The sequence below is a fragment of the Brachycentrus maculatus genome, unplaced genomic scaffold (genome assembly GCF_059751285.1).
Source record: "Brachycentrus maculatus isolate JH-2025_06_01 unplaced genomic scaffold, ASM5975128v1 h1tg000144l, whole genome shotgun sequence".
NCBI lineage: Eukaryota > Metazoa > Arthropoda > Insecta > Trichoptera > Brachycentridae > Brachycentrus > Brachycentrus maculatus.
The window spans coordinates 4,325,199-4,348,703 of record NW_028280897.1 but is presented as its reverse complement, the minus strand read 5'-3'; the positions used below and the strand labels follow the sequence as shown (position 1 = coordinate 4,348,703).

Below are 23,505 nucleotides of genomic sequence, written 5' to 3'. Positions count from 1 at the left end.
AAAATAAGGTGACATAAAGAAAGAAAACAAGGCTGAAAAACGCATTATCGATAAAATTAAGAAAAGTTTGTTGAGACGGTTTAAGTAAGCAAATAAACTTATGAGGCAATATTATAGGCCGTTATAAAAGCATGGAAGACCGAGGAAACCTATGAATGATCAAGTTTTTCAAATAGTTGAAAGTGGTCATGTTAAGAGTCAGAATTTGGAAGAGACGAAGATTTTTTGCAATGTTTTTGGGGTTCTATACTCTCTGCTTACCTCTTCGGTGAAGTGGCGTGTTGATTAGTTAGTCATTAAAAAATTCAACTGCGTTTAAATATTTGATATCTATAATATTACGTATCTTGAAAAAATCGACGCACGTGTCAATTTTATTGACTTATTTTTTTCCCTTTCTCCGGCGCTTAAATACAATTTCTTGGAAAATTCAACCTTAATAGGTTCAGGTGTAAAATAATGTTTTGTGAAAAACGATTTGACGTGACAATAAAAATTGGTTTTCAGGAATCTCATTTTTCAGCCCTTATTTTTTTTCTTAATTTTATCGCTTACTTTTTTATACTTTATACAATTGTAAACATACAGCTACTGAATCTCAGTTTATGACAGCAACCAAAAACATTTACAATATTTAAATAATATTTTTATCAGATTAACAAAATACAGCTGATTTTTTCAACACTCAAAGTCTGTATTTTTAGAGACTTGTCAAAGACTTTGAAGTAAGTACTTTTTGACTGAGGTTAAATTTGAAAAATACTTCACAAACAGACAGACCCTTTGAAAATAATCCTTGAATTTATACATTAAATTTATGAATGAAACACTGATTTGAGTCTTTTAAAAAGTTTATTTTATATTTCAAAAGAAAAATTACAACAAAAATTCTGTGACAATTGTTTAGCCTTGTTGGGGCATTTTCAAATAAATGTGACACATTAATTTAAGATGTGGAGCTGATTGATTGGAACATAAAGAGAACAAAAGAGGGGGGTTTTAAGCAGGGTTGAGGAGTTTAGACACTTACTAAATAAAGTAACACAACAGCGAGGCAAATGGATAGGCCATAATATAAGACACCCAGGCCTACTTCTTACGATTGCGAAGGGCATGTGCAGTGGGATAAACTACAGAGGACGACCCCGCTTAACCTTTATGGACTAATTATCTCCGATATGCATAGTAGCGGGTACGTCGAGTTGAAGAGACGAGTGGAGGATAGAAGCAGATGGAGACTGATGGAGTCTGACCATGAATGAAGCAAACCAATCATCACAAAGGATGTGTGTTTAGGAGTCGTAATATTCGGCGGGTATGTATGAGGAGATACATGAGCGTGGAAGAGGCGAAGAATGTTTGCAAAGACAGAGTGGTGTGGCGTTCTATTCTCTCTGCCTACCCCTGCGGGGAAGCGGCATGATGGTTAGTTAGTTAGTTAGTTTTTTTAAATAATAACTATAGAGTTTTACAAAATAAGCGCCATGTCAGTAAATAAATAATATTCTTGATTTTAACTTTTTTTTCGACATCTCAACATACATGGAGAAGAATATGGAAGTCGGGGGATTTACAGGTCTTATTTTTTTACCGTTATACGCTTGGTAAAGTGACCACTTTACACACGTGTAACATTCACTAATTCAACCCATGATTGACAACCACACAACTCAAATTTTTGGAACAACCAGATGTATTGATTAAACTCGTAACACAGCGCGTGCGTGTGCACAACAGCCATCTATTTTGGAATGAGAAAAGCTTTTATTAAGCAGACACTCTTTAAATTTGTATGCGATGTCCGAATCGTGGATTATATTCACATTTTCGAGAAACGCTTGAAAACGTGATTTTATTTATTATAGCATAAAAATAAACTAATTTTTTAATTTAATTTGCAATTCCCGGGAATGGATCCCCGGCTCCAGTTTTGCAATCGAGCGTCTACCCAACTACGCCACTGCCAACTGTCAACTCTACCATGTTGTAATTAGTCGCTGATGTGAAGAACTAAAATATAAAGAAGAAGATAATAAGATTTTCCGTTATTCGGAGCGATCTTTGCGCCAGGCATCTCAAGATCTCTTTGTATAAGTATAGTTTGGAAATAATTAATTGGATTCGTCGGGTCGGTGAATGGTTACCAAAGTTAATTTAACATAAAGGTACTTGAAGTAATCGTCAAAGTACATTAGTAAACGAGTATCGCGGAATCGGTTATCCTACTCAAACAGCTCTCCAGCGAGTTGAAAGTTGTTGAAATATTCTGGAACTGAAGTTTGCACAGATACGGTGTAAACCGTCTAATGGGGGAACATTCCTCCTTGAAACGTAAAAGGATTACTGCAGAGGAAATCCCTTGACAGTTGCGCCACAATTCTGCTCAATGGCTCCTGCACTCACTTCGATCTCCGGTTACTCAATCCTACCTATAACGTTCTCTCGTTTTGTACTACTTTAAAACTTTGCGTAGTTTTGGATGTAGCCTGCGGTGATACACGGTGTTGGAACACGAAATGCATTGGAACACGCGTCATAACGTATTTTAAGAAATAGTGGTATTTTATATTATTTTGAGAGATAAAAAGACTTTGTTTCTCTTAGTTTCGGCAACAACCTGTTGCCCTCTTCAGGGTTTAATTTATGACTTGAACCCTGAAGAGGCAACAGGTGTTGCCGAAACTAGTTGGTTGTTAATAAAAATGTGAGTGGATTAAAAAACAAAGTATTTTTATTTCTCAAAATAATATATCAATGTGATCCACAATCTTGATATTTAAACATTTAAAATTATTGCCGGTACGTGGAATATTGTGGATGAGTATCATTGTTGAAAAACAAACTAGACAAAAACATAGAAATCCTTTAGTACACTACCATGATACACAATTTACACACAACAAAGGTTTGAAAGTCCCAAGAATTAACAGTAAATATGGAAGTCAAACACTGCAATATATCGTTCCGAACATTTTTAATTTGTTGCCGACGGATGTTAGAGGTCAAAATAAAATATGGAACAAAGGCAAAATAAAGGAATGGGTAAATGATCAAGAGTTAATTTTATGGAAATTGTAAAATGTTTATATTCTTATTTTTTTTCTCTTTTTTGTGTCTATATTAGGTAAAAATCGTTAAAAACAATAAAAAATGTATTAAAAAAGAACTCCGCCAAGAATGTGGGGCTTGGTGGGTGGGTCTCTGTAAAAAAATTATTCTAAATATGTATTAATTGTGAGTTAAATAAATGTATACAAATAAATAAAAATAAAAATAAGTAAAAGTTAATCCTTTCAATATTCAAAACATAAAAGTGGTATTTACCAAGTAAAACTCAGATTAAGAAATAAATTTTAAACAAGAAAATGACTGCCGAATCAATTTATGATATATAAAATACAAATTGTTGAATAAAGAAGGTATTTTTTCTCAATTTTACTATGCTTGTTGATGTGTAAAAGATCTTTACATATTAAAAAAATAAACACTAAAAAAAAAACACTTAAAAAATACTTTAAAAAATAAAAACTAATAGATGTTTTCAAAACTAGTCGTATATATAAATATAACTCATTAAGCGGTATATTCAAATGTTTAATTTTTAAAAAAATAATCAACTTGTCATTTCACAAAGTAAATGCCAAATCAATAAATAATATCTTTACATACAATATAAATTAAAATAAATGAAGTTTCTTAGACGGCGAATCGATAATCAATAATTGGACGCGAATCGAGAGTGAAATTTCAAAGACACATCACGTTCATTAGGCAGATTTCGTTACATGAAAGAGAAGAAAGATATTAAGGAAAAATATGAAGAGAGATATGGAAAAAGAGCATTGTAACGTATCCACAATGATGCAAAGTGATAGAATAAGAGTGTACCACGTGATATGTAAGTAGTAATAATTATAATCATTTTATTTTGTGATAATAGATTTTAACAAATAGTGGTATTTAACAATTCAAATTCAAACCCTTATCCGCACCCCAATGGTGCATAGGGCACTGCATCATATAAACGCAGTGTTATCTTGATCGTAAACACATGAAGGAAAGGTGATCAGCCCTCCGCTTCAGGTACCAGTCCAGGGTAATATTGAATAATATTTGAGTGAAAAAATCACTTATATTTATTTTACCCCCCTGGGAATCGAACCCGGGACCTCCAGAACGGCAGCCGAGCGTGCTGACCATTACACTACGGAGACGGTATTTAACAAGTAAAATTTTATTCAATATGGATAGATACTAACACAGAGTGTCTGTCAAAACCATTAATGAAACTGTTATATTACTCCATCAGTTCTTATTTAGTTACCATTTGAATTTTCCATTTTGCTGTTTTCATTGAATGCTAATTTGGGCCTTGGTACAATATAACAAAGGGTAATAATGTTCGTACAAATATTATTTTATCCTCTATACTGTGATGGAAACTATTCCACGAATTTGATTGCATAAATTAAATACTCGCAAATATTTCACTCTAATATTTATCTACATAATAATTCTGTATTACGCCGAAATAAAGCTCATTCAGTCGATAAAATTTGTTGGTGAATCATGTTTTATGAAATTCGCGCACCAAATATACATTAAATTGAGATATTATTGGCTGCTCGACGTATGAGGAGCTGAAGAGGACTTCCGAAAATAGGCGAGAATGGCGAAAGAGATGTCATCTGTTGCTACAGACCAATCCGCAGGATTGAGACCAGAGAGTGAGAAGATATTGAACTAATTAATCAGGGGTAAAGAGGAGACTAAAACGCCACACCAATATGTGTTTGCAACCATTTATCTCCTCTTCCATATTTATACATCAACCCCTTATAAATACCCGCCGATTATTCCGACTCCTGACCTGACCGCTTTCAAGTATTTGATATGCTATATCCTGCCAAGTTTCCTCGGTCTTCCTCTGCTTATAAACAATCCGACAAGGTGTGTTGAGATGGTTTAGGCATGTGAATTGAATGTGTGATGAAGGAATAGTAAAACATGACGCAAATGTGGTTGGTAATAGAACGAGAAGAAGACCAAGGAAAACTTGGCATTGTCATGTTTTTCACATAATTGAAAGTCGGAATAACGGGTATGTGGAATGTAGAAGAGGTAAATAATGTTTGTACAGACATATTGCTTTGGCGTTCTATTATTTGTGCCTACTCCTGATTATTAGTTAGTTCTTAAAATATATAAAACATTATTTTAATCGTACTTTAAATAAGTAAATACTAAAAGTTGATTTCAAAAGTCTAAATTTTGTGTTTTTTTCCACTTCTGTGGAGTCGGAATATACTCGTACATATAATAGCTCTCTTTCTCCTTCTCTCTCGTGTAACGAAATGTGCCTTATGAACGTGATGCGTCCTTGAAATTTCACTCTCGATTCTCCTCCAAATATCGATCATCAGAAAGTTCACATCAATTTTTTTTTATAAAACCATAGCGTAGATACATATATAATAAATAACACACAGATACTTACCGTAAACAAGACTGAAAAGAGCTAAAAATACAATTATTTTCGAGATTTGACTAAAAAGTAATATTATTACAATGATTAAAGAAAACACTTCGTTTTTTACCACTTGAGTTTTATTATAGACTACATGTTTCAGAAGTTAAACTTCCATCATTCAGGTCTGTATAATAACTAAAATATAAAATATAAAATTGTTCTATAAATAAGGAGAGGGGAAAGTAAGGGGAAGGGGTTAGTCAAGGGACGGAGTTTGAAAAAAAAGGAAAAATGGAAAGCAATGGTGAAGAATTTTGAAACAATATATTATTTAATAAATTATTATTAGAATTCAGGTTTTTTTGGATTTCTAAATTTCAAGATAATTCATAATTTGGCCTTTATATGGAACAAGGTGTAATAATTTTAATTTATGAGAGTGAAATGAGTGATTAGTATCTATTATATGGTTTGCAAATTCCGAAAAATAATTACTAACAAGACCGCTATGATGTTCTTTAATTCTAATCTTTAAATTTCTCGCAGTTTGGTCAATATATTTTTTATCACAATCTCCACACGAAATTTCATAAACACCACTTTTTTGTAATAAATCAATTTTACATTTTGAGTTATCGAGGATTTTATGTAAATTATTATTTGTATAATATGCAGGTTGGATATGGGAGGGTAAGATTTTCGAAATATTTTTAGTTATTGAACCCGTATATAAAATTTAACATCAGAAACGTAGAACATCATAGCGGTAATAAAGTAATATTATTATGTGACGTGATAGAGCAAACACAAATATGTATTACATTTTTGGTTCGCTACGCCAAGAATTTACTCTCGTAATTTGATCAAAATATAATGTGTAATATTAAGTACACAAATTTAGATGAATATTATTACTTGAAATTCATAATAAATTCCGCCTTCGGCAAATTTTCCTTTCATGTTATACGTGCTTGCTTTATAATGTAGTAATACGTCAGTTTATCCATTTAATTGTGTGAATTTTGGTTTTATAAGCCCAATATAATATAATGTAAAGAATCTTTAATTAATGATGCGATATATTAAAAATATGACTTGATACCTTCAATTTTATTCTACAATATAGTGATAAAACTTTATTATGAAAATTGTATTGGATCGAATTATTCTTAATTTTGACATATATACATATAAATATATATCGGTAGTGTAATGGCAAAGGGGTATATCTGTAAAAAAAATCGTTTTCTAAGTCCGTTTGTTTGTCTGAAGGATAAAGCTGTAGTTGCAATACTGATTTAATTTTATTAAGATATGTGCATATGCCATTTGAAAAAAATATTAAACTTCACATGTTTGTTTTTGCTCTCCTGTAAAATTTTATATGAAACAGATATACCCCATTTGCCTTTACACTACCGATATATACACATATGTGTATACACTTGGGTCTCTTTTAATGCAATAGATACGTTCCACGGGAAGTCGCATAAAAATAATTCGCTTAAAAAAATACTTGAAATACATACAAAACTGGGGGATGGGTTCCATTATTTTTTAAAACCGCATAACTTCAAATCAATATGATGGAATGTACCAAAAATCACATAAAAAGGTTATTAAAAAAATCTTCTTCTTCTTGTTGTAGGCCTTGTGGCCTGTTTTTAAGAGGGATCAGCCTCCTGCGATCACAAAGTCGGTCACATCTCAGTCATCAGTCTCACTCAGATGTCGGTCACAAAGAATTGACCTATCAATATTTGTCAAATGGAGATTTACAGCGTCAAAATCTCGCTTTTTTAAATTAAGAGAGATTGCTTCTAGTTTATACGGCTGTGAAACATGGCACCTTACAAAGGCCTACAGCAGCCGCAGACACCTATTCTCAAAGATTTTTAATTTTAGGCGTGCGGTGGTTTGACTTTGTGAGGAATGACGAGATAAGGCGTAGCACGCAGCAAATCTTGGTCACAACTGTCGTCAAGAAAAGGCGATTCAGTTGGCTTGGCCATGTACTCCGCATGCCTTCCGAAAGCCTTAATCAAACTTGCCTCTTTTAACAGGCATCAGGTTGGCGCCGCCCATGACGACCACTGCTGACAGTTCGTCGGCAGTTCTCGTCAGAACTTCCCCCGCGGATCTGACTTGAGAGGATGCAAAGGAGCTGGCAGTCGATAGGAAAGCCTGGAGACAGTGGATTCCATAAGCTCCACTTAGGGAGCGGATATGGTTTCATTTGAAAAAAAAATAAGTTGAGATGTCAAAATTGTCATAATATTTTTTTTTTAATTCCAGAAATGTCTAACAACCCTGGACCTTACATCTCTGGGAGTGGGTTCGTGTGTGGGAACTGGCATGTATTTGGTGAGTGGGATGGTTGCCAGGAACGTTGCTGGACCAGGGGTTGTCATCAGTTTCATCATTGCGGCCCTTGCAAGCGTCTTCTCAGGTAACGTAATACAAATAACTTATTTTCATATACACCATTTTGAGTGTGTCCAAAATGTTGTCCTTATTATTTAGCTAACGTTTTTTGCGCGAAAAAAAAAATTCGCGCCAAAAAAAATTTCAATTTCTTATTACTCTAACATGGTCGGCGCCTCGAGCGAAGCGAGAGGTCATTATCGAGCGGAATCCTCTCCTCTTTCACATTTTATACTTATTTTTCCGTTTAATTTACTTTTTCATTCATCTTTTTCATTTTTAATTTCATCTCCATACTTGCGTGGTTGTTCACGACCACGTGATCGGGGCGGCCATTTCAAACGTCAAATTGACTTTAGTTTCAATTTTTCGCCAGCGACTCGAACATTAGCTAAATGCTAAAATATCGCGACGAAAATCGAAAAAGTGAGGTGTACAAACGATTCTAAATTGATTTTTGCATATTCTATTCAATTTTGACAAGGTTTCATTCAGTTTTCAATTTACAGCGCGCGTTCAAAGTCGCCGAATACGGTTTTTCATAGTAATCATTTTTTAACATTTCCAAGCTAAAAACGCCTTTCGCCTACATGTTTTTACATAAACTTCATCTTTACGAGGATGCTCAACTTTAAGCGGTGAAATTTTAGGTCGAAAATAGTTTTTTGGTTTAGTATTTGCGAGATGAAAAATCTCCATACTAAAAATTGTCCGTTTTTCATAGACGAAATTGACCGGTTTTTTTCTCTGCCCGCCACGAGATTTTATTTTTAATATGTTCAAATTCATGGCCGCCGTCGATTCATGCAAAATCATTCAGTTCTGAGCAATTTTAGTGCACAAATTTGCAATTTTCATTTCTCCATACATTTTGTATGGGAGAATTCGAGAGAAAATTCAGGGCCCTGTGGGAGCAGTATGCCTTACTTCGGTAGGGGCGACCCGTTAGCCAGAGAGAGACGGCAATACGGGTATGAGGTACCGCTTGAAGCGAGACAATCCAAGCGGGGCTTCAGCGAGTGCGAGAAGGCAACATGTCCAATGCATAAGTAAGAGAGAGATGTCTGTATCGGGTATAGTTCCCGCTTTAAGCAAGAGAATGGAATCGATTGTTTTGGTTTTCATGGAACGTTTTGAAAATTATATTTCAACATTTTCCTTTAGAGGGGACCTACCTTTGGAAATAAACGGGGTTAGTTATTAAATATATTAATCGGTACATTTTATTCACGATTTGATACATTTTTTACTAACAAATATCTCTGCATAATCATGTACTCCTGGTAATTTAAAGCAATTTCATGCTTCAAACGAGGTTGTTCTGAACGTTTTAGCCGCCTTATCACCATGACACTTTCCGTAGGGGTAGGCAGAGAGATGATCTCTATTTTTTCAAACATTTTTCGCCTCTTCCACATTCATACATCTCTAAATCTATACAAACCCACCGATTATTTCCAATTCCAACCCAGCCGCCTTCGAGTATTTGACATACCTGATCATGCCAAGTTCTCCTCGGTCTTCCTCTGCTTCTTTTTCCAACTACATTCGCCTATTATTTTTGTTCTACCCTTCTTTCTTACGTGTTGAACCATCTCAACTGACTTTTCATATTATTTTATCTACGAGTACCTACCGTAAGTACCTACTTTTGGATGATTCAAGCATTTGCCGTTTGATGGTGCTACTAATAATAATTCGTCAAATTTTTTCATTTTCAAGTACACGAGTACCGAATTTACTATGCCAAGTATTCCATATAAGACCTCTTCCGTCTTCATATGCTCCTGGTACTTCGTACTTTTATTATACATCAAACAAGGTTGTTCTGAACGTTTTAGCCGACTTATAATGACGCTTCTCCGAAGGGGTGGGCAGAGAGGATAGAACGCCACAACACTCTGTTTTGCAAACAATCTTCGCCTTTTCCACATTTATTCAATAGTATCGGAAAATTTCAAACGTTTTCCGATAGATGGCAGTATCAGTACCGTTCTGCATATTTATTGAAAATTTACTTCTGCTGTATTTTTCATTATGAATTATATATAAATTAGAGTTTTAATTAATTTTTTAGTTCCAAATACCTTCTGTATCCTTTTGCAATCCTGGTAGAATTATATCAATACCATTCAATAAACAAAGTTGATTTGGATGTTTAGCTGACTTAACATCATGACGCTTCTCCGCAGGGGTAGGCAGAGAGAATAGAACGCCAAACCGCTATATTTTTGGCAAACAATTTCGCCTCTTCCACATTTATAAATCTATATCCATACAAACCCGCCGATCATTTCGAATTCTAACCAAGTAGTTAATATGGGAATGTTTCAAATATTTTCGATAGATGGCGGTATGAGTACCGATTTGCACATTTCATTGATATTTGAAATTTGAAAAACCATACAAAAAATTATTAAGTGGGAAAATTATAAAATGGTACTTCATATCTCAGTAACTACTCTTAGATAGTCTTGGAGCGCAATTTATTTTCTTTTCAAATGAGTACGTGCATAGGTATGCCGAGTTTTCCTTATACAAGGCGACCAAACTTACTTCTTTCAAACACCACCTGCGTTTTCATGTACTCCTGGTAGATTTTTACCAAAATCATTTATCAAACTAGGTTAATTAGGATGTTACAGCTAACCTATCATGACGCTTCTCCGCAGGGGTGGGCAGAGAGGATAGAACGCCACAACACTCTGTTTTTGCAAACAATCTTCGCCTTTTCCACATTCATTGGGCAAATATATTCGAGTATTAGTTAGAATGGGAAAATTTCGAACATTTTCCGATAGATGGCAGTGTCAGTACCGTTTTGCATATTTATTGAAAATTTACTTCTGCTGTATTTTTCATTATGAATTTTATATAAATTAGAGTTTTAATAATTCATTTTTTAGTTCCAAATACCTTCTGTATCTTTCTGCAATCCTGGTAGAATTATATCGATACCATTCAACAAAGTAGGTTGATTTGGATGTTGTGGCTGACATAACATCATGACGCTTCTCCGCAGGGGTGGGCAGAGAGAATAGAACGCCAAACTGCTATATTTTTGGCAAATATTCTTCGCCTCTTCTACATTCATACATCTATACAAACCCACCGATTTTTTCGAATTCTAACCCGGCTTTCAAGTACTTGACATGGGAAAGTTTCAAATATTTTCGATAGATGGCGGTATGAGTACCGATTTGCACATTTAATAGTTATTTGAAATTTGAAAAAAACTATAAAAAAATATAAATTGGGAAAATTATAAAATGGGAAAGTTTCAAATATTTTCGATAGATGGCGGTATGAGTACCGTTTTGCACATTTAATTGCAATTTGAATATTTCCCAAAATACTATGTGGAGATAGATACACAAGCGACGATTTTCGAAAATAAAGCTTACTTTAGGTTGATTTTTTACATACTTAATAGACGTTGCACCGAATAAAATATATATATATATATATATATATATATATATATATATATATATATATATATATATATATATATATATATATATATATATATATATATATATACATACCTGAACAGACTAAGTTCTGATTTTTTTAACATACTTAACAGATTTGAAAATGAATTTTTTTAAAACATTATTATATATTTCAAATGAATACTTTTCGGCATAACATAAAAGATGATTTTAATTATTAAAGGGCTTTTATAAAAAACATAGTACCTGCTTAAATCAAACATAGGTCAGGTTGAGTAAGTTAAGGATGGGTTAGGTTAGGAAAGGTAAGGTTAATTTTGAAAACTTAGTAAAGTCATGTGAGGATATATTTGTGGACTTAGGTACCTACTTAGAATTAGTAATGTGAATCAACGCCATGTTAGGTAAAGTTTTGTAAGTCTAAGTTGAGTTAAGGTATTTAAGGTTAAAAAGTCGTACCATAAAAAAATAAAAAGAACATAAAAGAAAGAGGCTAATTTTTAATGAAATCTTTCATAGGTATCCTCTCTTACAGTCTCTTTAAGAGTTAGTACCTACTTAGAATTAGTCATGTGAAGTAACGTAAAGTTCGATTAAGTTAAGCAAGTTGAAGTCAGGTTAAGGTAATTTAGGTTAAAAAGTCGTACCAAAAAGAATATTAAAAAAAAAACATAGAAAAGTTTCAATGAACTCTTTCAATGGTATCCTATCTTACAGACTCTTTTAGACTTAGTACCTTCTAAAAATTAGTAATGTGAAGGTACGATAAGTTAGATAAAGTCAAGCGAGTCCAAGTTGAGTAAAGGTAACTTAGGTTAAAAAGTCGTACCAAAAAAAATATAAAGAAAAGAGGCGAAGTTTTAATGAACTCTTTCAAAGGTATCCTCTCTTACAGTCTCTTTTAGACTTGGTACCTTCTTAGAATTAGTTATGTGAAGGTACGATAAGTAAGATAAAGTCAAGCGAGTCCAAGTCGAGTAAAGGTAGCTAAGTTTAAAAAGTCGTACCAAAAAAAAAAAAAAAAAAAAGTTGTTTTTTAATAAACTCTTTTAGAGGTTTGGTGTCTTAAAGTCTCTTTAAGAGTTTAGAGGGTGCTCGTAAATAAATTATAAAGCCTATGACGGTCGTCAGCCCCGTAAATTCCCAGGCTTCCATATTCTTCTTCATCTTTGATGAGATGTCAAAAAATAATATGAAAATAACTCCTGTAATTGGAGATAATCCAGATTTTGTAAACAAGTATTTGGACACTCTCAAAATGTTGTCAATAAATTATGTGATCAAATTATAAACTTAAATAATAAAAATGCAAATGGTATTTTCTGGCGTTTCTCATGTGTGTGATTATAATCCAGGATTCAGACCTCACATGCTAATATAAGAGTTTCTGCTTAATAAAAAGCTTCTTAACATCTCACCAATAGATGTCTCTAGTGAAGTTCTAGTGATTCAAGAACAAGATTTCTAAATTGGTTCATATATATAAAACTTCCAAGAATTTGAGTAGTGTGGTTGTCAATAATGGATAGAATTGGTGAATGTTACACGTGTGTAAAGTGATCACTTAAACCAGCCTATGACGGTCATCCATATTCTTCTTTATCTTTGATGAGAGGTCAAAAAAATTCATTTAATTCACTGATTATTAGAAATTTTAGATTAAAAAAAAATCATTGTTTTTTCTAAATGATTATGCTTGATTAAAAGTAGTGCATCGTAAGGGTGTTATCTTTATGTATCTAGCGTACTACATTCTATTGTTGTTATCTTTCTATGTCGTGATTAGGGCTTTCTGCCAAGTTGTTTGTTAGGATTGTTGTCAGATAGTGTCAAGAAAAAAAAAAGTTACTTGTAAAAGTGATCCGTAACAGATAAATAATGATTGAGTGGTAAAAGCGATGACTGAACGTTTTCAGCAAATGTCTTGCCACTGTTCCGAATCTCTCTGTTATGCTGGTCGGGGCTGGTTGAATCGGATATAGCTGACTAACTGAAGTAACTACTAATCCCTTTCAGATTTTAAAATCTTTTTCTTACTTTCTCATGTGCGTTTCAGTCTTGGTAACCTTAATCCCATATCCCAAAATGAGAAAAGTAAATTATTCATCGGGAATATTATATATTTGACTTATGTATGGAGTATATTTTGAAACAAATGATTCACCGCAAGGGTAGGCAGAGAGAATCAACGCCACGCCATTCTGTATTTGCAAACATTCATCGCCTTTTCCTTATTCACTTATCTCCTCATACATACCCGACGATTATTACGACTCCTGACCCGGCCGCTTTCAATCATTCACATACATATATATGTGTATATATATATAATATATATATATATATATATATATATATATATATATATATATATATATATATATATATATATATATATATATATATATATATATATATATATATATATATATATATATATATATATATGTATATATATATATATATATATATATATATATATATATTTATATATATATATATATATATATATATATATATATATATATATATATATATATATATATATATATATATATATATATATATATATATATATATATATATATATATATATATACACAAACAAGTGTTTTATTTTTCATTTTATCATGTCAGACCACAAAGTTAATGCCGAAACAATAAATAAGATATTTGTAACTTTTACGATGTCACGAGCTGGTGTCAATACGTAACAGTCATATATATTTTATAGTATATTAAGTATCGATACGTTAAAATCTCGCTACATGTACATGATTTACTTTACTTACATACTTAACCACATCCGCTCCCTATGTGAAGCATATGTAATCCACAAATGTCATCATTTTTCACGAACTCAACTATAGTTTTTTTTTCTGATTGAAAAAATTAATGGAACTACATTGATTAATAACTAATTAATGGAGAAAGAGAGAGACAGAGAGAGAGAGAGAGAGAGAGAGAGAGAGATTTATATTGTTTGATCTATGAAAAAACCCTTTATTTTTATTCAAAACAAAATTAAAACTTTATTTTTTTAAATACCACATTTTGACTGTGTAAAAATATTATGTTACATCGCATAAAAGTATATTCCAGTTAGAAAATAAAGCATTGCAATAAAAGCTCATTTTAAACTGTGTTTTATCTGAGCTTGCATCACAGCGTGTGGAAAATCGTTTACTCTGCATCGTTTGTACACAGCAGTGTGGTTGAGCGTTGTGAAACAAGTTTACTCCCGAGAGGTATGGGATTTCACAAGAGCAATTTAATAGACTTCTGATTAAACCATGGTTGCTACACACCCTCCTCGGTAGGATTAACAAAAGAGTTATCCGCTAAGATAAGACAGGTTTTGATTCTAATGAATAAAGTTTTAGTTACAACATTTTGAGTGTGTCCAAATACTTGTTCACAAATCTGGATTATCTCCAATTACAGGAGTTATTTTCATATTATTTTTTGACCTCCAATCAAAGATGAAGAAGAATATGGAAGTCTGGGCATTTACGGGGCTGACGACCGTCATAGGCTGGTTTAAGTGATCACTTTACATACGTGTAACATTCGCTAATTCTATCCATTATTGACAACCACACTACTCAAATTCTTTGAAGTTCTATATATATGAACCAATGTAGAAACCTTGTTCTCGAATCACTAGAACTTCACTAGAGACATCTATTGGTGAGATTTAAAGAAGCTTTTTACTCTTTTTACAAGCAGAAACTTTTATATTTGTATGTGAGGTCCGTATCCTGAATTTGAGAAATTTTGTTGTTGTCAATAATGGGTAGAATTTGTGAATGTTACACGTGTGTAAAGTGATCACTTAAACCAGCCCATGACGGTCGTCGGCCCCGTGAACTCCCAGACTTCCATATTCTTCTTCGTCTTTAGTGAGATGTCAAAAAATATTTAAGTTTTAGTTATGTTCGTAAAAAACATTATTTTATCGAGACAATAAGGGTCGATTATTATCCTTTATTTCAAGATGCCGGAGAAATTCAAATCGATACTTGACTTTTCTACTTAAACACACGCTAATGTTATCATGATCTTGATCCCTACATGATAAATCACGTAAAACTTGAAACTGTGAGTAAGTGACTATTTTTGTTTCAAAAATTATTTTTTTAATAAAAAATATATAATTCTAGCCTCACTATGCCTCTCTTAAAGACTTAGCTCTTATGTTTGGAGGGGAGTTACATAATATATTTTTTTGTTATATATAATCTTTTTAATTATTAGGCAATTATTATGTTTTAAGTACCTACTTAGGATCATATATACATTTAGAGAGAAATTTAAATTAAATCACTCTCTTAATAAAATTAAGTACTCATTTTAAATGATATAACGTAAAAAGGCATAAACTTTTTAGAGTAGTTTATATACCTTCAAAAATTTTGATATCCATAGAGAGATTGTAAAATGTTATGAATATTAAATTTTTGAAATTTTTTCAAATTAGTTTTTAATAATATGTTTTGTATCACAACTGGAAAAAAATCTGGAAACATCTCATTTTTTACATTCATAAAAACATACATGTGGTAAAACCAAGCTAAGAAACGAGTAAAGAAAACTGAAGTAAATAGGAAAGGATCACGAATAAATAAACAATGACATATAGTGGTGCCTCGCATAACGTAGGTACTTAATTCGTTTCAGGAGCAAGTTCGTTATAAGAAACATAAGAATTCGTATTTAAAATTCAATTAAAATCCGAAGAATCAACTACAAAATCCGAAACAACGATCGATGCAATTTTTTCTCGTTATCTCGAAAATATTGATTTGCAGACATATATCTCTTATCTGTATGAATTATTTTAGCTATGACAAAATATTTATATCAATATTACAAATTATAACACTTTTCAATGACAGTGTAAATATTTATTATACATCATATTTTTACACAAATTTTGTATTGTTGTATTTATTTTAAATTGCTTTCTCTCAGTCTCACACACTAAATCTCTCTTATTCGTATTATTTTATTAACATCTCAACATAGATGAAGAAGAACATAGAAGTCTGGGCATTTACGGGACTTAAGACCATCATAGGCCAGTTTAAATGATCACTGTACACAAGTGTAACATTCCCCATTCTACCCATGATTGACAACCGCTTTACTCAAATTTTTGGAAGTTCTATATATATGATCCAATTTCGAAACATTGTGCTTGAATCACTAGAATTTCACTAGAGACGTCTATTGGCGAGATGATGTCTTATTCTTGTTTTAAGTTTCACTTCTGTCACGATTATGAGATTACACTTGCATTTTATTGATAATGAATTCAATTAAATTCAATTCAACTTTCAATTCAATTTATTCAATAAAAAAATAATATATACATAACAAACAATATTTAAGGCGTATATATTAAAAGTAAAAGTAAGCAAGAAGACTTAAAGGTGTAGAAGAATCCCGCTTCGGAAAACTCCTTCGGACACATGGAACAGATCAATATCCAATGTGATATTGTTCAACATAGCGGAAATCAGATTGATCAACGTCGTATTAATGGATCTTTGTCAGACGGAAGGAATATCTAATTTTACACACTCAACCTATAAAGGCATTTTTTTAGACTCGTTTTGTGTTTATAAGAGCCCACATAATTAATATTTTCATTCATCATTTTCTTTTGGAAAATTCGCCTTCGAAAAAACGTTATTTTCGTATGTTGGCAATGAGTGACGTCACAGAAACGATGGAGTTATTTTAATATTGGTAACATTGCTAAATTATTTGTGGCTCTATTTGTTGATGTCTATGGTCAACCCTCCCACCCCTCTCCCCTCCTCTCATATTTGTATAACACAAATGGTAGTGTAAAGTTAAACAAATAATCCACACAACTACTATTACAGCTCTATAAACCATAGACAGTAAACCATATGACGTCATAAAACGTTCTATGACGGAAATTTGATGACGCACGTTATTCGTTTTATAAAAATATCTAAAGTTTAAACCTTCATATATCCCTTATTTCTCTACATATTTCAATACAAATGCTGCCAATAGTCTTGAGATTTTTCATTTTAATTTAGTAGCCAATAATCTCACATCGTGATATTTATCCATTGTTCATCTTTTCAGGAGCCTGCTATGCCGAGTTTGGAGTTAGAGTTCCTCATACAACCGGCTCTGCCTATATGTACTCCTACGTCACTGTAGGGGAGTTCATCGCATTTGTCATCGGATGGAACATGATCCTTGAATATTTGGTATGTCTAACTTAATTATTCCTACATTTCTTCTTCTTCTTCTTCTGCTTCGTAGGCCTGCTAGAGTATGCCTCTTATATTTCTTTCGGTTGGGTTTTTTCATTTCACCTTTTTTTTAGATGAGAGTTGCATTATTATTTACTTCACTTATTTTGTACAAGGTTCATAGATCAATTAGTGGATTTTGGTTTCTCCTAGCTAAAAACATGTTTAATTTTATTCTAAACTGGAAACAGGAAGGATAAACTAGTGTGGGTCATACAGGAAATTCTCAGCATTTGCTCAATTCAGGTTTGCTGGGAGAAAACTACGTAGAAGTCCTCAGTAGAAACCAGAATGTTGACTGTCGTCAACAGGCCTTCCGTTCCACGGGAAGAGGATTCGACATTATGTGTCCTAGTTTGGTTTATGGTACCAATGTACTTCACTGTTTTCCATAATTTTATCGTAGTCATACAGGAGAAAGTGACCAAGTGTATTTTTTACAAAAACGTGATCATTGACTATTTGATCTCTTACTAGCTTAATATTGCCCTGAAACAAAACCCAAAGGATTTTAAACTTGGGACTTTAATATATAATGTCTTGTTAATAATGACTAACTGCATTGATGTTTATTTTTTTGCCAAGCAAAAGTGACTTAAATAGCCCTCCTGAACATTTTGCGGTTTATTAGTTGGTTACTTTCTCCTGTACGACTACGATGTGTGGAGGTCCTCATTAAAACGTTACATTTCCATTTTAAATGATTTTAAGTTAACAGGAATTTTAGCTTGTAAATTTATTACGTTTTGGTGCGATTTAATGATTTCATATTGGTTTAATACAGGATTTGTCACGTTTTGTCGCAATTTTAATTAAGATTTCGATAGAATACAGTAAACATAACAGATTTGCATTTGAAGGATTTTTTGTGCAGTATTGGAAATGTAACTCTTTGGGGAGAACCTCCACATGGTACCACCTCTCGTAAGAGTTCATTATGAACTCGGATCCGATGTCGGATAGGTCCTGGCTCCAATTCCAATCCACTTCACCCGCGACAGAGACGATGTCATCGGTCCATCTTTTCTGGGATTCTGCGACCGCTTTGGAACAGGTCCACAGGTGGCAGATAGGGGAATACTCGGTAAATATGCAGGGTAGGAGGGAAATGAAGTACCTCTCGCGGACTAACAGGCACATGGCGTTTCTATTTTGTATTTTAAAAGCATTGAACACTTTGTGGTATGGTAATAAAACACTCTCCTTATCATCAATGGCTCACTTTGTGTAATACCACTTTATCATATTATTTTTTTAAGCGCGATTAAAAAAATATGTTGGTATTTGACTATTTTATAATTTTTTTTAAGCTCCTAACCTTTCAGCAAACCATATATTTATTACGAAGAAAAATTATTTTTTTCAATACTAAAACGGTATTTTAAGTAAAAAATCTTCTTCTTTTCTTCTTCAAACCTTTATCTGCCCCAGATGGTGCATAGGGTACTGCATCACATAAATGTAATCTCGCTCGTTTACACATGAAGGAAAGGTGATCAGCTCTCCGCTTCAGATACCAGTCCAGGGTAATATTGAATAGATATTAAAGTGAAAAATCACTCATGTTCATTTGGCCCTCCCTTCTGGGAATCAAACCCGGGTCCCCAGTATGGTAGCCGAGCTTGCTGGCCATTGCACTACGGAGGCGGACACAATTCAATTACCTTCATCAAATGTTACCTGGGTTTTATGAAAATCATGTTCCGATTTATGTTTTATTGGGTCTTAAAATATATTTATTTAAGCTTTATGACATTTACACAAACGCGCATAAACCATACGTATGGTGCATTCTATTGTACGGGATAAACCGTATAAAAGGCACGGAAAATGTGCACACAACTTATTAAAAGTAACCGCGAGTCAAGGACTGTGCACGGTGCTTTCTTTGTCGCATTCACTACGTTAAACGCTGCAAACCCTTTGGCCCTCGATTCACTAACACAACACTGAACTCGCGGAAAAGAACGAACGTGTAGAGGTAGCTAATGGAAGCTCTTATAAAACTTTTGCACAACTTACATGATCACTAACGCAAATAAAAAAATTAAATTATTTGAACCGAGTTTCTACAGTGAATTTAAAAGGGAATGGTTAATGTAATTATTTTATTAATTTGAAAATTAATTAATGGAAGATTGACAAATTCAAGGTCCGTAGTGTTTGAAAGAGATTAATGTAGTTCTGGTGTAAAATAGTAATGAATGGGGAAATAGTAAGGAATGGACCATGAAAAAGGATAAATTGTATTCGATAAAAAACTAGAATCAAACAATAAAATTACGTATAACATATCGCTCACTCCTTTTAACAACGTCATATATAAAAAAAACTCGATTTTCGGGAGATCGTTTTTAAAGTTTAAGAGTACAATAAAATGTTTTAAAAATAAATATCATGCCACTGATTGAAATTTTTACTGTGCAATTGTGCAAGATATTTTTAGGTAAAACCTGAATGTATTTTTCCCATTTGAAAAATATTTAGTAAATTTTAAAAAATAGCTAAACAATGCCTTTTCTTCAAAATGCAAAAACAACACTTTCTGCCGTGTAGCGGGTAAATATTAAGTGAAAAATATGCCGCTTTTGTTGGGATATAGTACATTTTCTGGGCATTCCAAAAACATGCACAACTGAAAAATTACGATTTTTGATATATGACGTTGTTGAAAGGAGTGAAAGATATGTGATTTTAGGAAAGTGATTTGCTGATGAATGTTGTCAAGTTCAAAGTCCGTGGTTTTTGAAAGAGACAAATGTACATCTGTTTGTAAAAAAAGCAATGAACGCCGAAATTTTGGAACGGGTAAATGATTTCGTAAATTTGGGAAATGTGTTTTCTGAGGATAGAAACATTTATAATGATAAAAAAAGGAGAATGAATGATGGAAACAGAGTAAATGGTTCACTGAAATCAGTTACACAGCAAGAAAAACCTGTCAGCGAAAGCTAAACTAGCAGTGTACAATGGAGTCCTGGTTCCAATCCAAATGTATAGTAAAGTGAAGCATGGAGTTGGCAAAGAAAATTAATCTACTTTTTCTTGAATGTTTTTCGCAGATACTTTGTGGCACATTTTATAAACTTTATAAAATAAAACAACTTTGTTTTAACCACTTTTTATTGGTACACTTTATCCAACCGGTTTCGATAAGGACCTTGTCATCATCAGGGTTTATGTACTAAATTCTTAAACATTGAGTATTTCAATGTTTTAGAATTTAGTACATAAACCCTGATGATGACAAGGTTCTTGTCGAAACCGGTTGGATAAAGTGTACCAATAAAAAATGGTTAAAACGAAGTTATTTTATTTTATAAAATTAATGTTAACTGAAAGAGCGATTTTCCAGACTAATGTGCGGAGAAACGATGTATCGTGATGTTCGAATGGTGATGTAAGGAAATATTGCAAGACTAAGGTACGCGTAATCGATAAAATTAAGAAAGGAGTATTGTGATGTAAGGAGGGGTTTTGGATCAATTGAATCATTACTTTGTATTTTTTTAAATGATTATGTTAATAATAAAAGGGTTTTTCCCCTGAATAATAAAAAAATAATAAATTCTACGTAATTTAGATTTGTTGCTCAATAAATTATATTCACATTCAGAGTTCGTTTTTCTCAATAAAACTTTAGGCTGTAATAATGGGCTTAAATAAATGATTTCTTGCGACGGAAATATGAATTATTTTCATTCATTCGCTGAATAAAGTATTCAAGACATGTTCGGAAATAATCTTGCTAAAAACAACGAACCGACGAGACACAATTTTTAAATTACAAAGGAAAACACTTTACGGCTTAATAGTACACTTGATAAATCGCGAAATACGGAAAGAAGAGAACAAAAAAATAAGAGAAAATGTATAAATATTTAAGTTCTAGACATTTCGTGACAATATTTAATACATTTTTGATGTGAACCTTTTTACTTGATTCGACAGTCGGTAATTAGACGAGAATTGAGAGTGAAATTTACAGTTCATAAGGCATGTTTTGAAACATGAGAAAGAAGAAAATATCGTGGGTATACTGGCAAAAAACGTTGACTTTGGAATCCATATTTGAATAAATCCTGTTATTTAAAGCTTTCAGCCTGAATAAAATAAATAAAGCTTAAAGTTGAATTTACTTTTAAACCACATTTCTAGATACTCAGTGTATCTCCAAGTTGGAGATAATCCAGATTTGTGAACAAGTATTTGGACACACTCAAAATGTTGTAAATAAATTAACTGCATAAAATCTTAGCTAAAAAAAGTTGAAAATCATGTTTTCAAAGCTTTTCTCAAGTATATAATAAAATCAAGAATTCGGACTTCACATAAAAATGGAAAGAGTCTCTGCTCAATAAAAGCTTTCCTCGTCCCACAGTAGATGGCTATTGTGAATGAGCTTATACTGTGTTACGAGTTTGATCAATATATCCAGAAGTTTATTTTCTTTAATAGCGTGGTTACTAATCATGGGTTTACCCATAATTTACAACATTTTGAGTGTGTCCAAATACTTGTTCACAAAATCTGGATTATCATACCAATAAAAGAGTTTCTGCTTAGTCAAAAGCTTTTTACATATCACCAACAGATGTCTCTAGTGAAGTTCTAGTGATTCAAGAATAATGTTTCTAAATTGGTTCGTATATATAGAACTTCCAAGAATTTGAGTAGTGTGGTTGTCAATAATGTGAAGAGTTGGTGAATGTTACACGTGTGCAAAGTGATCACTTAAACCAGCCTATGACGGTCGTCAGCCCCGTAAATACCCAGATTTCCATATTCTTCTTCATCTTTCATGAGATATCAAAAAATAATATAACCCATAATTGTTACACGTATGTAAAGTGGCCACTTAACATAGCCTATGACGGTCGTAAGCCGTGTAAATGCATAGACTTCCATATTATTCTTCCTCTATGTGAATTATTTTATTACACTGCACATTAGTATGCATTACAATCCACCAATGTAATAACCACAGTACACAGTACATTGATATGCATTGCCAACTACCAACGAAATGTGTCTGGTTCAGGGATGGCGAACAAGAGACCCGCGGATCTGCGTGAGAAATTATCTTACCCGCTTGAACTTTTCTATAAATGGTTGCTTTTAAAACAATTTGAGTGTGTCCAAATACTTTTTCACAAAATCTGGATTATCTCCAATTACAGGAGTTGACATCTCATCAAAGATGAAGAAGAATATGGAAGTCTGGGCATTTACGGGGCTGACGACCGTCACAGGCTCGTTTAAGTGATCACTTTACACACGTGTAACATTCACCAATTCTACCCATTATTGACAACCATACTACTCAAATTCTTAGAAGTTCTATATATATGAACCAATTTTGAAACATTATTCTTGAATCACTAGAACTTCACTAGAGACATCTATTGGTGAGATGAAAATGTGAAAATACCCGTAAATGCCCAGACTTCCATATTCTTCTTCATCTTTAATGAAATGTTAAAAAATAATATGATTGCTTTTATTTAATGTTTTTATTTAACTATAAATAAAAAGCCGCCATCTTCGATAAGTCTAATCTACAAAAAAAAACTTAGATTGAAAGTACTAATATACTTAGTACTTATTTGTTAACTTTTCCGTTCTTATCTTTTTTTTCTGTCAAAATAAAATATTTGTACTTTATATTAACTCTTTGAATATATTTATATTTCTCATTTCTGTTGTATTATTTCCAGAGCGCTTTATTATAACATAAAATAAAACGTATACCCACGCACAGGCCATGCCTTTGTGGGATCTTTTGTTGTATTAATTGATGAATAAAAAATTGTCCATGTAATTATAATTTATTGTGAAATGCAAAAAAAAAAATAAA

The 23,505-nt window shown here is 32.6% G+C and overlaps 1 protein-coding gene across 1 annotated transcript in view; it reads left to right on the top strand.

Moving 5' to 3' along the window:
• LOC148308947 (solute carrier family 7 member 14) overlaps nucleotides 1-23,505 on the top strand; it is a 170,824-nt gene that overhangs the window by 108,480 nt on the left and 38,839 nt on the right. Inside the window, exons 3-4 of the mRNA XM_088260962.1 lie at nucleotides 7,766-7,919; nucleotides 17,476-17,603. Of these exons, the coding sequence (XP_088117088.1) occupies nucleotides 7,766-7,919; nucleotides 17,476-17,603 (282 nt within the window). The remainder of the gene's footprint in view (nucleotides 1-7,765; nucleotides 7,920-17,475; nucleotides 17,604-23,505) is intronic.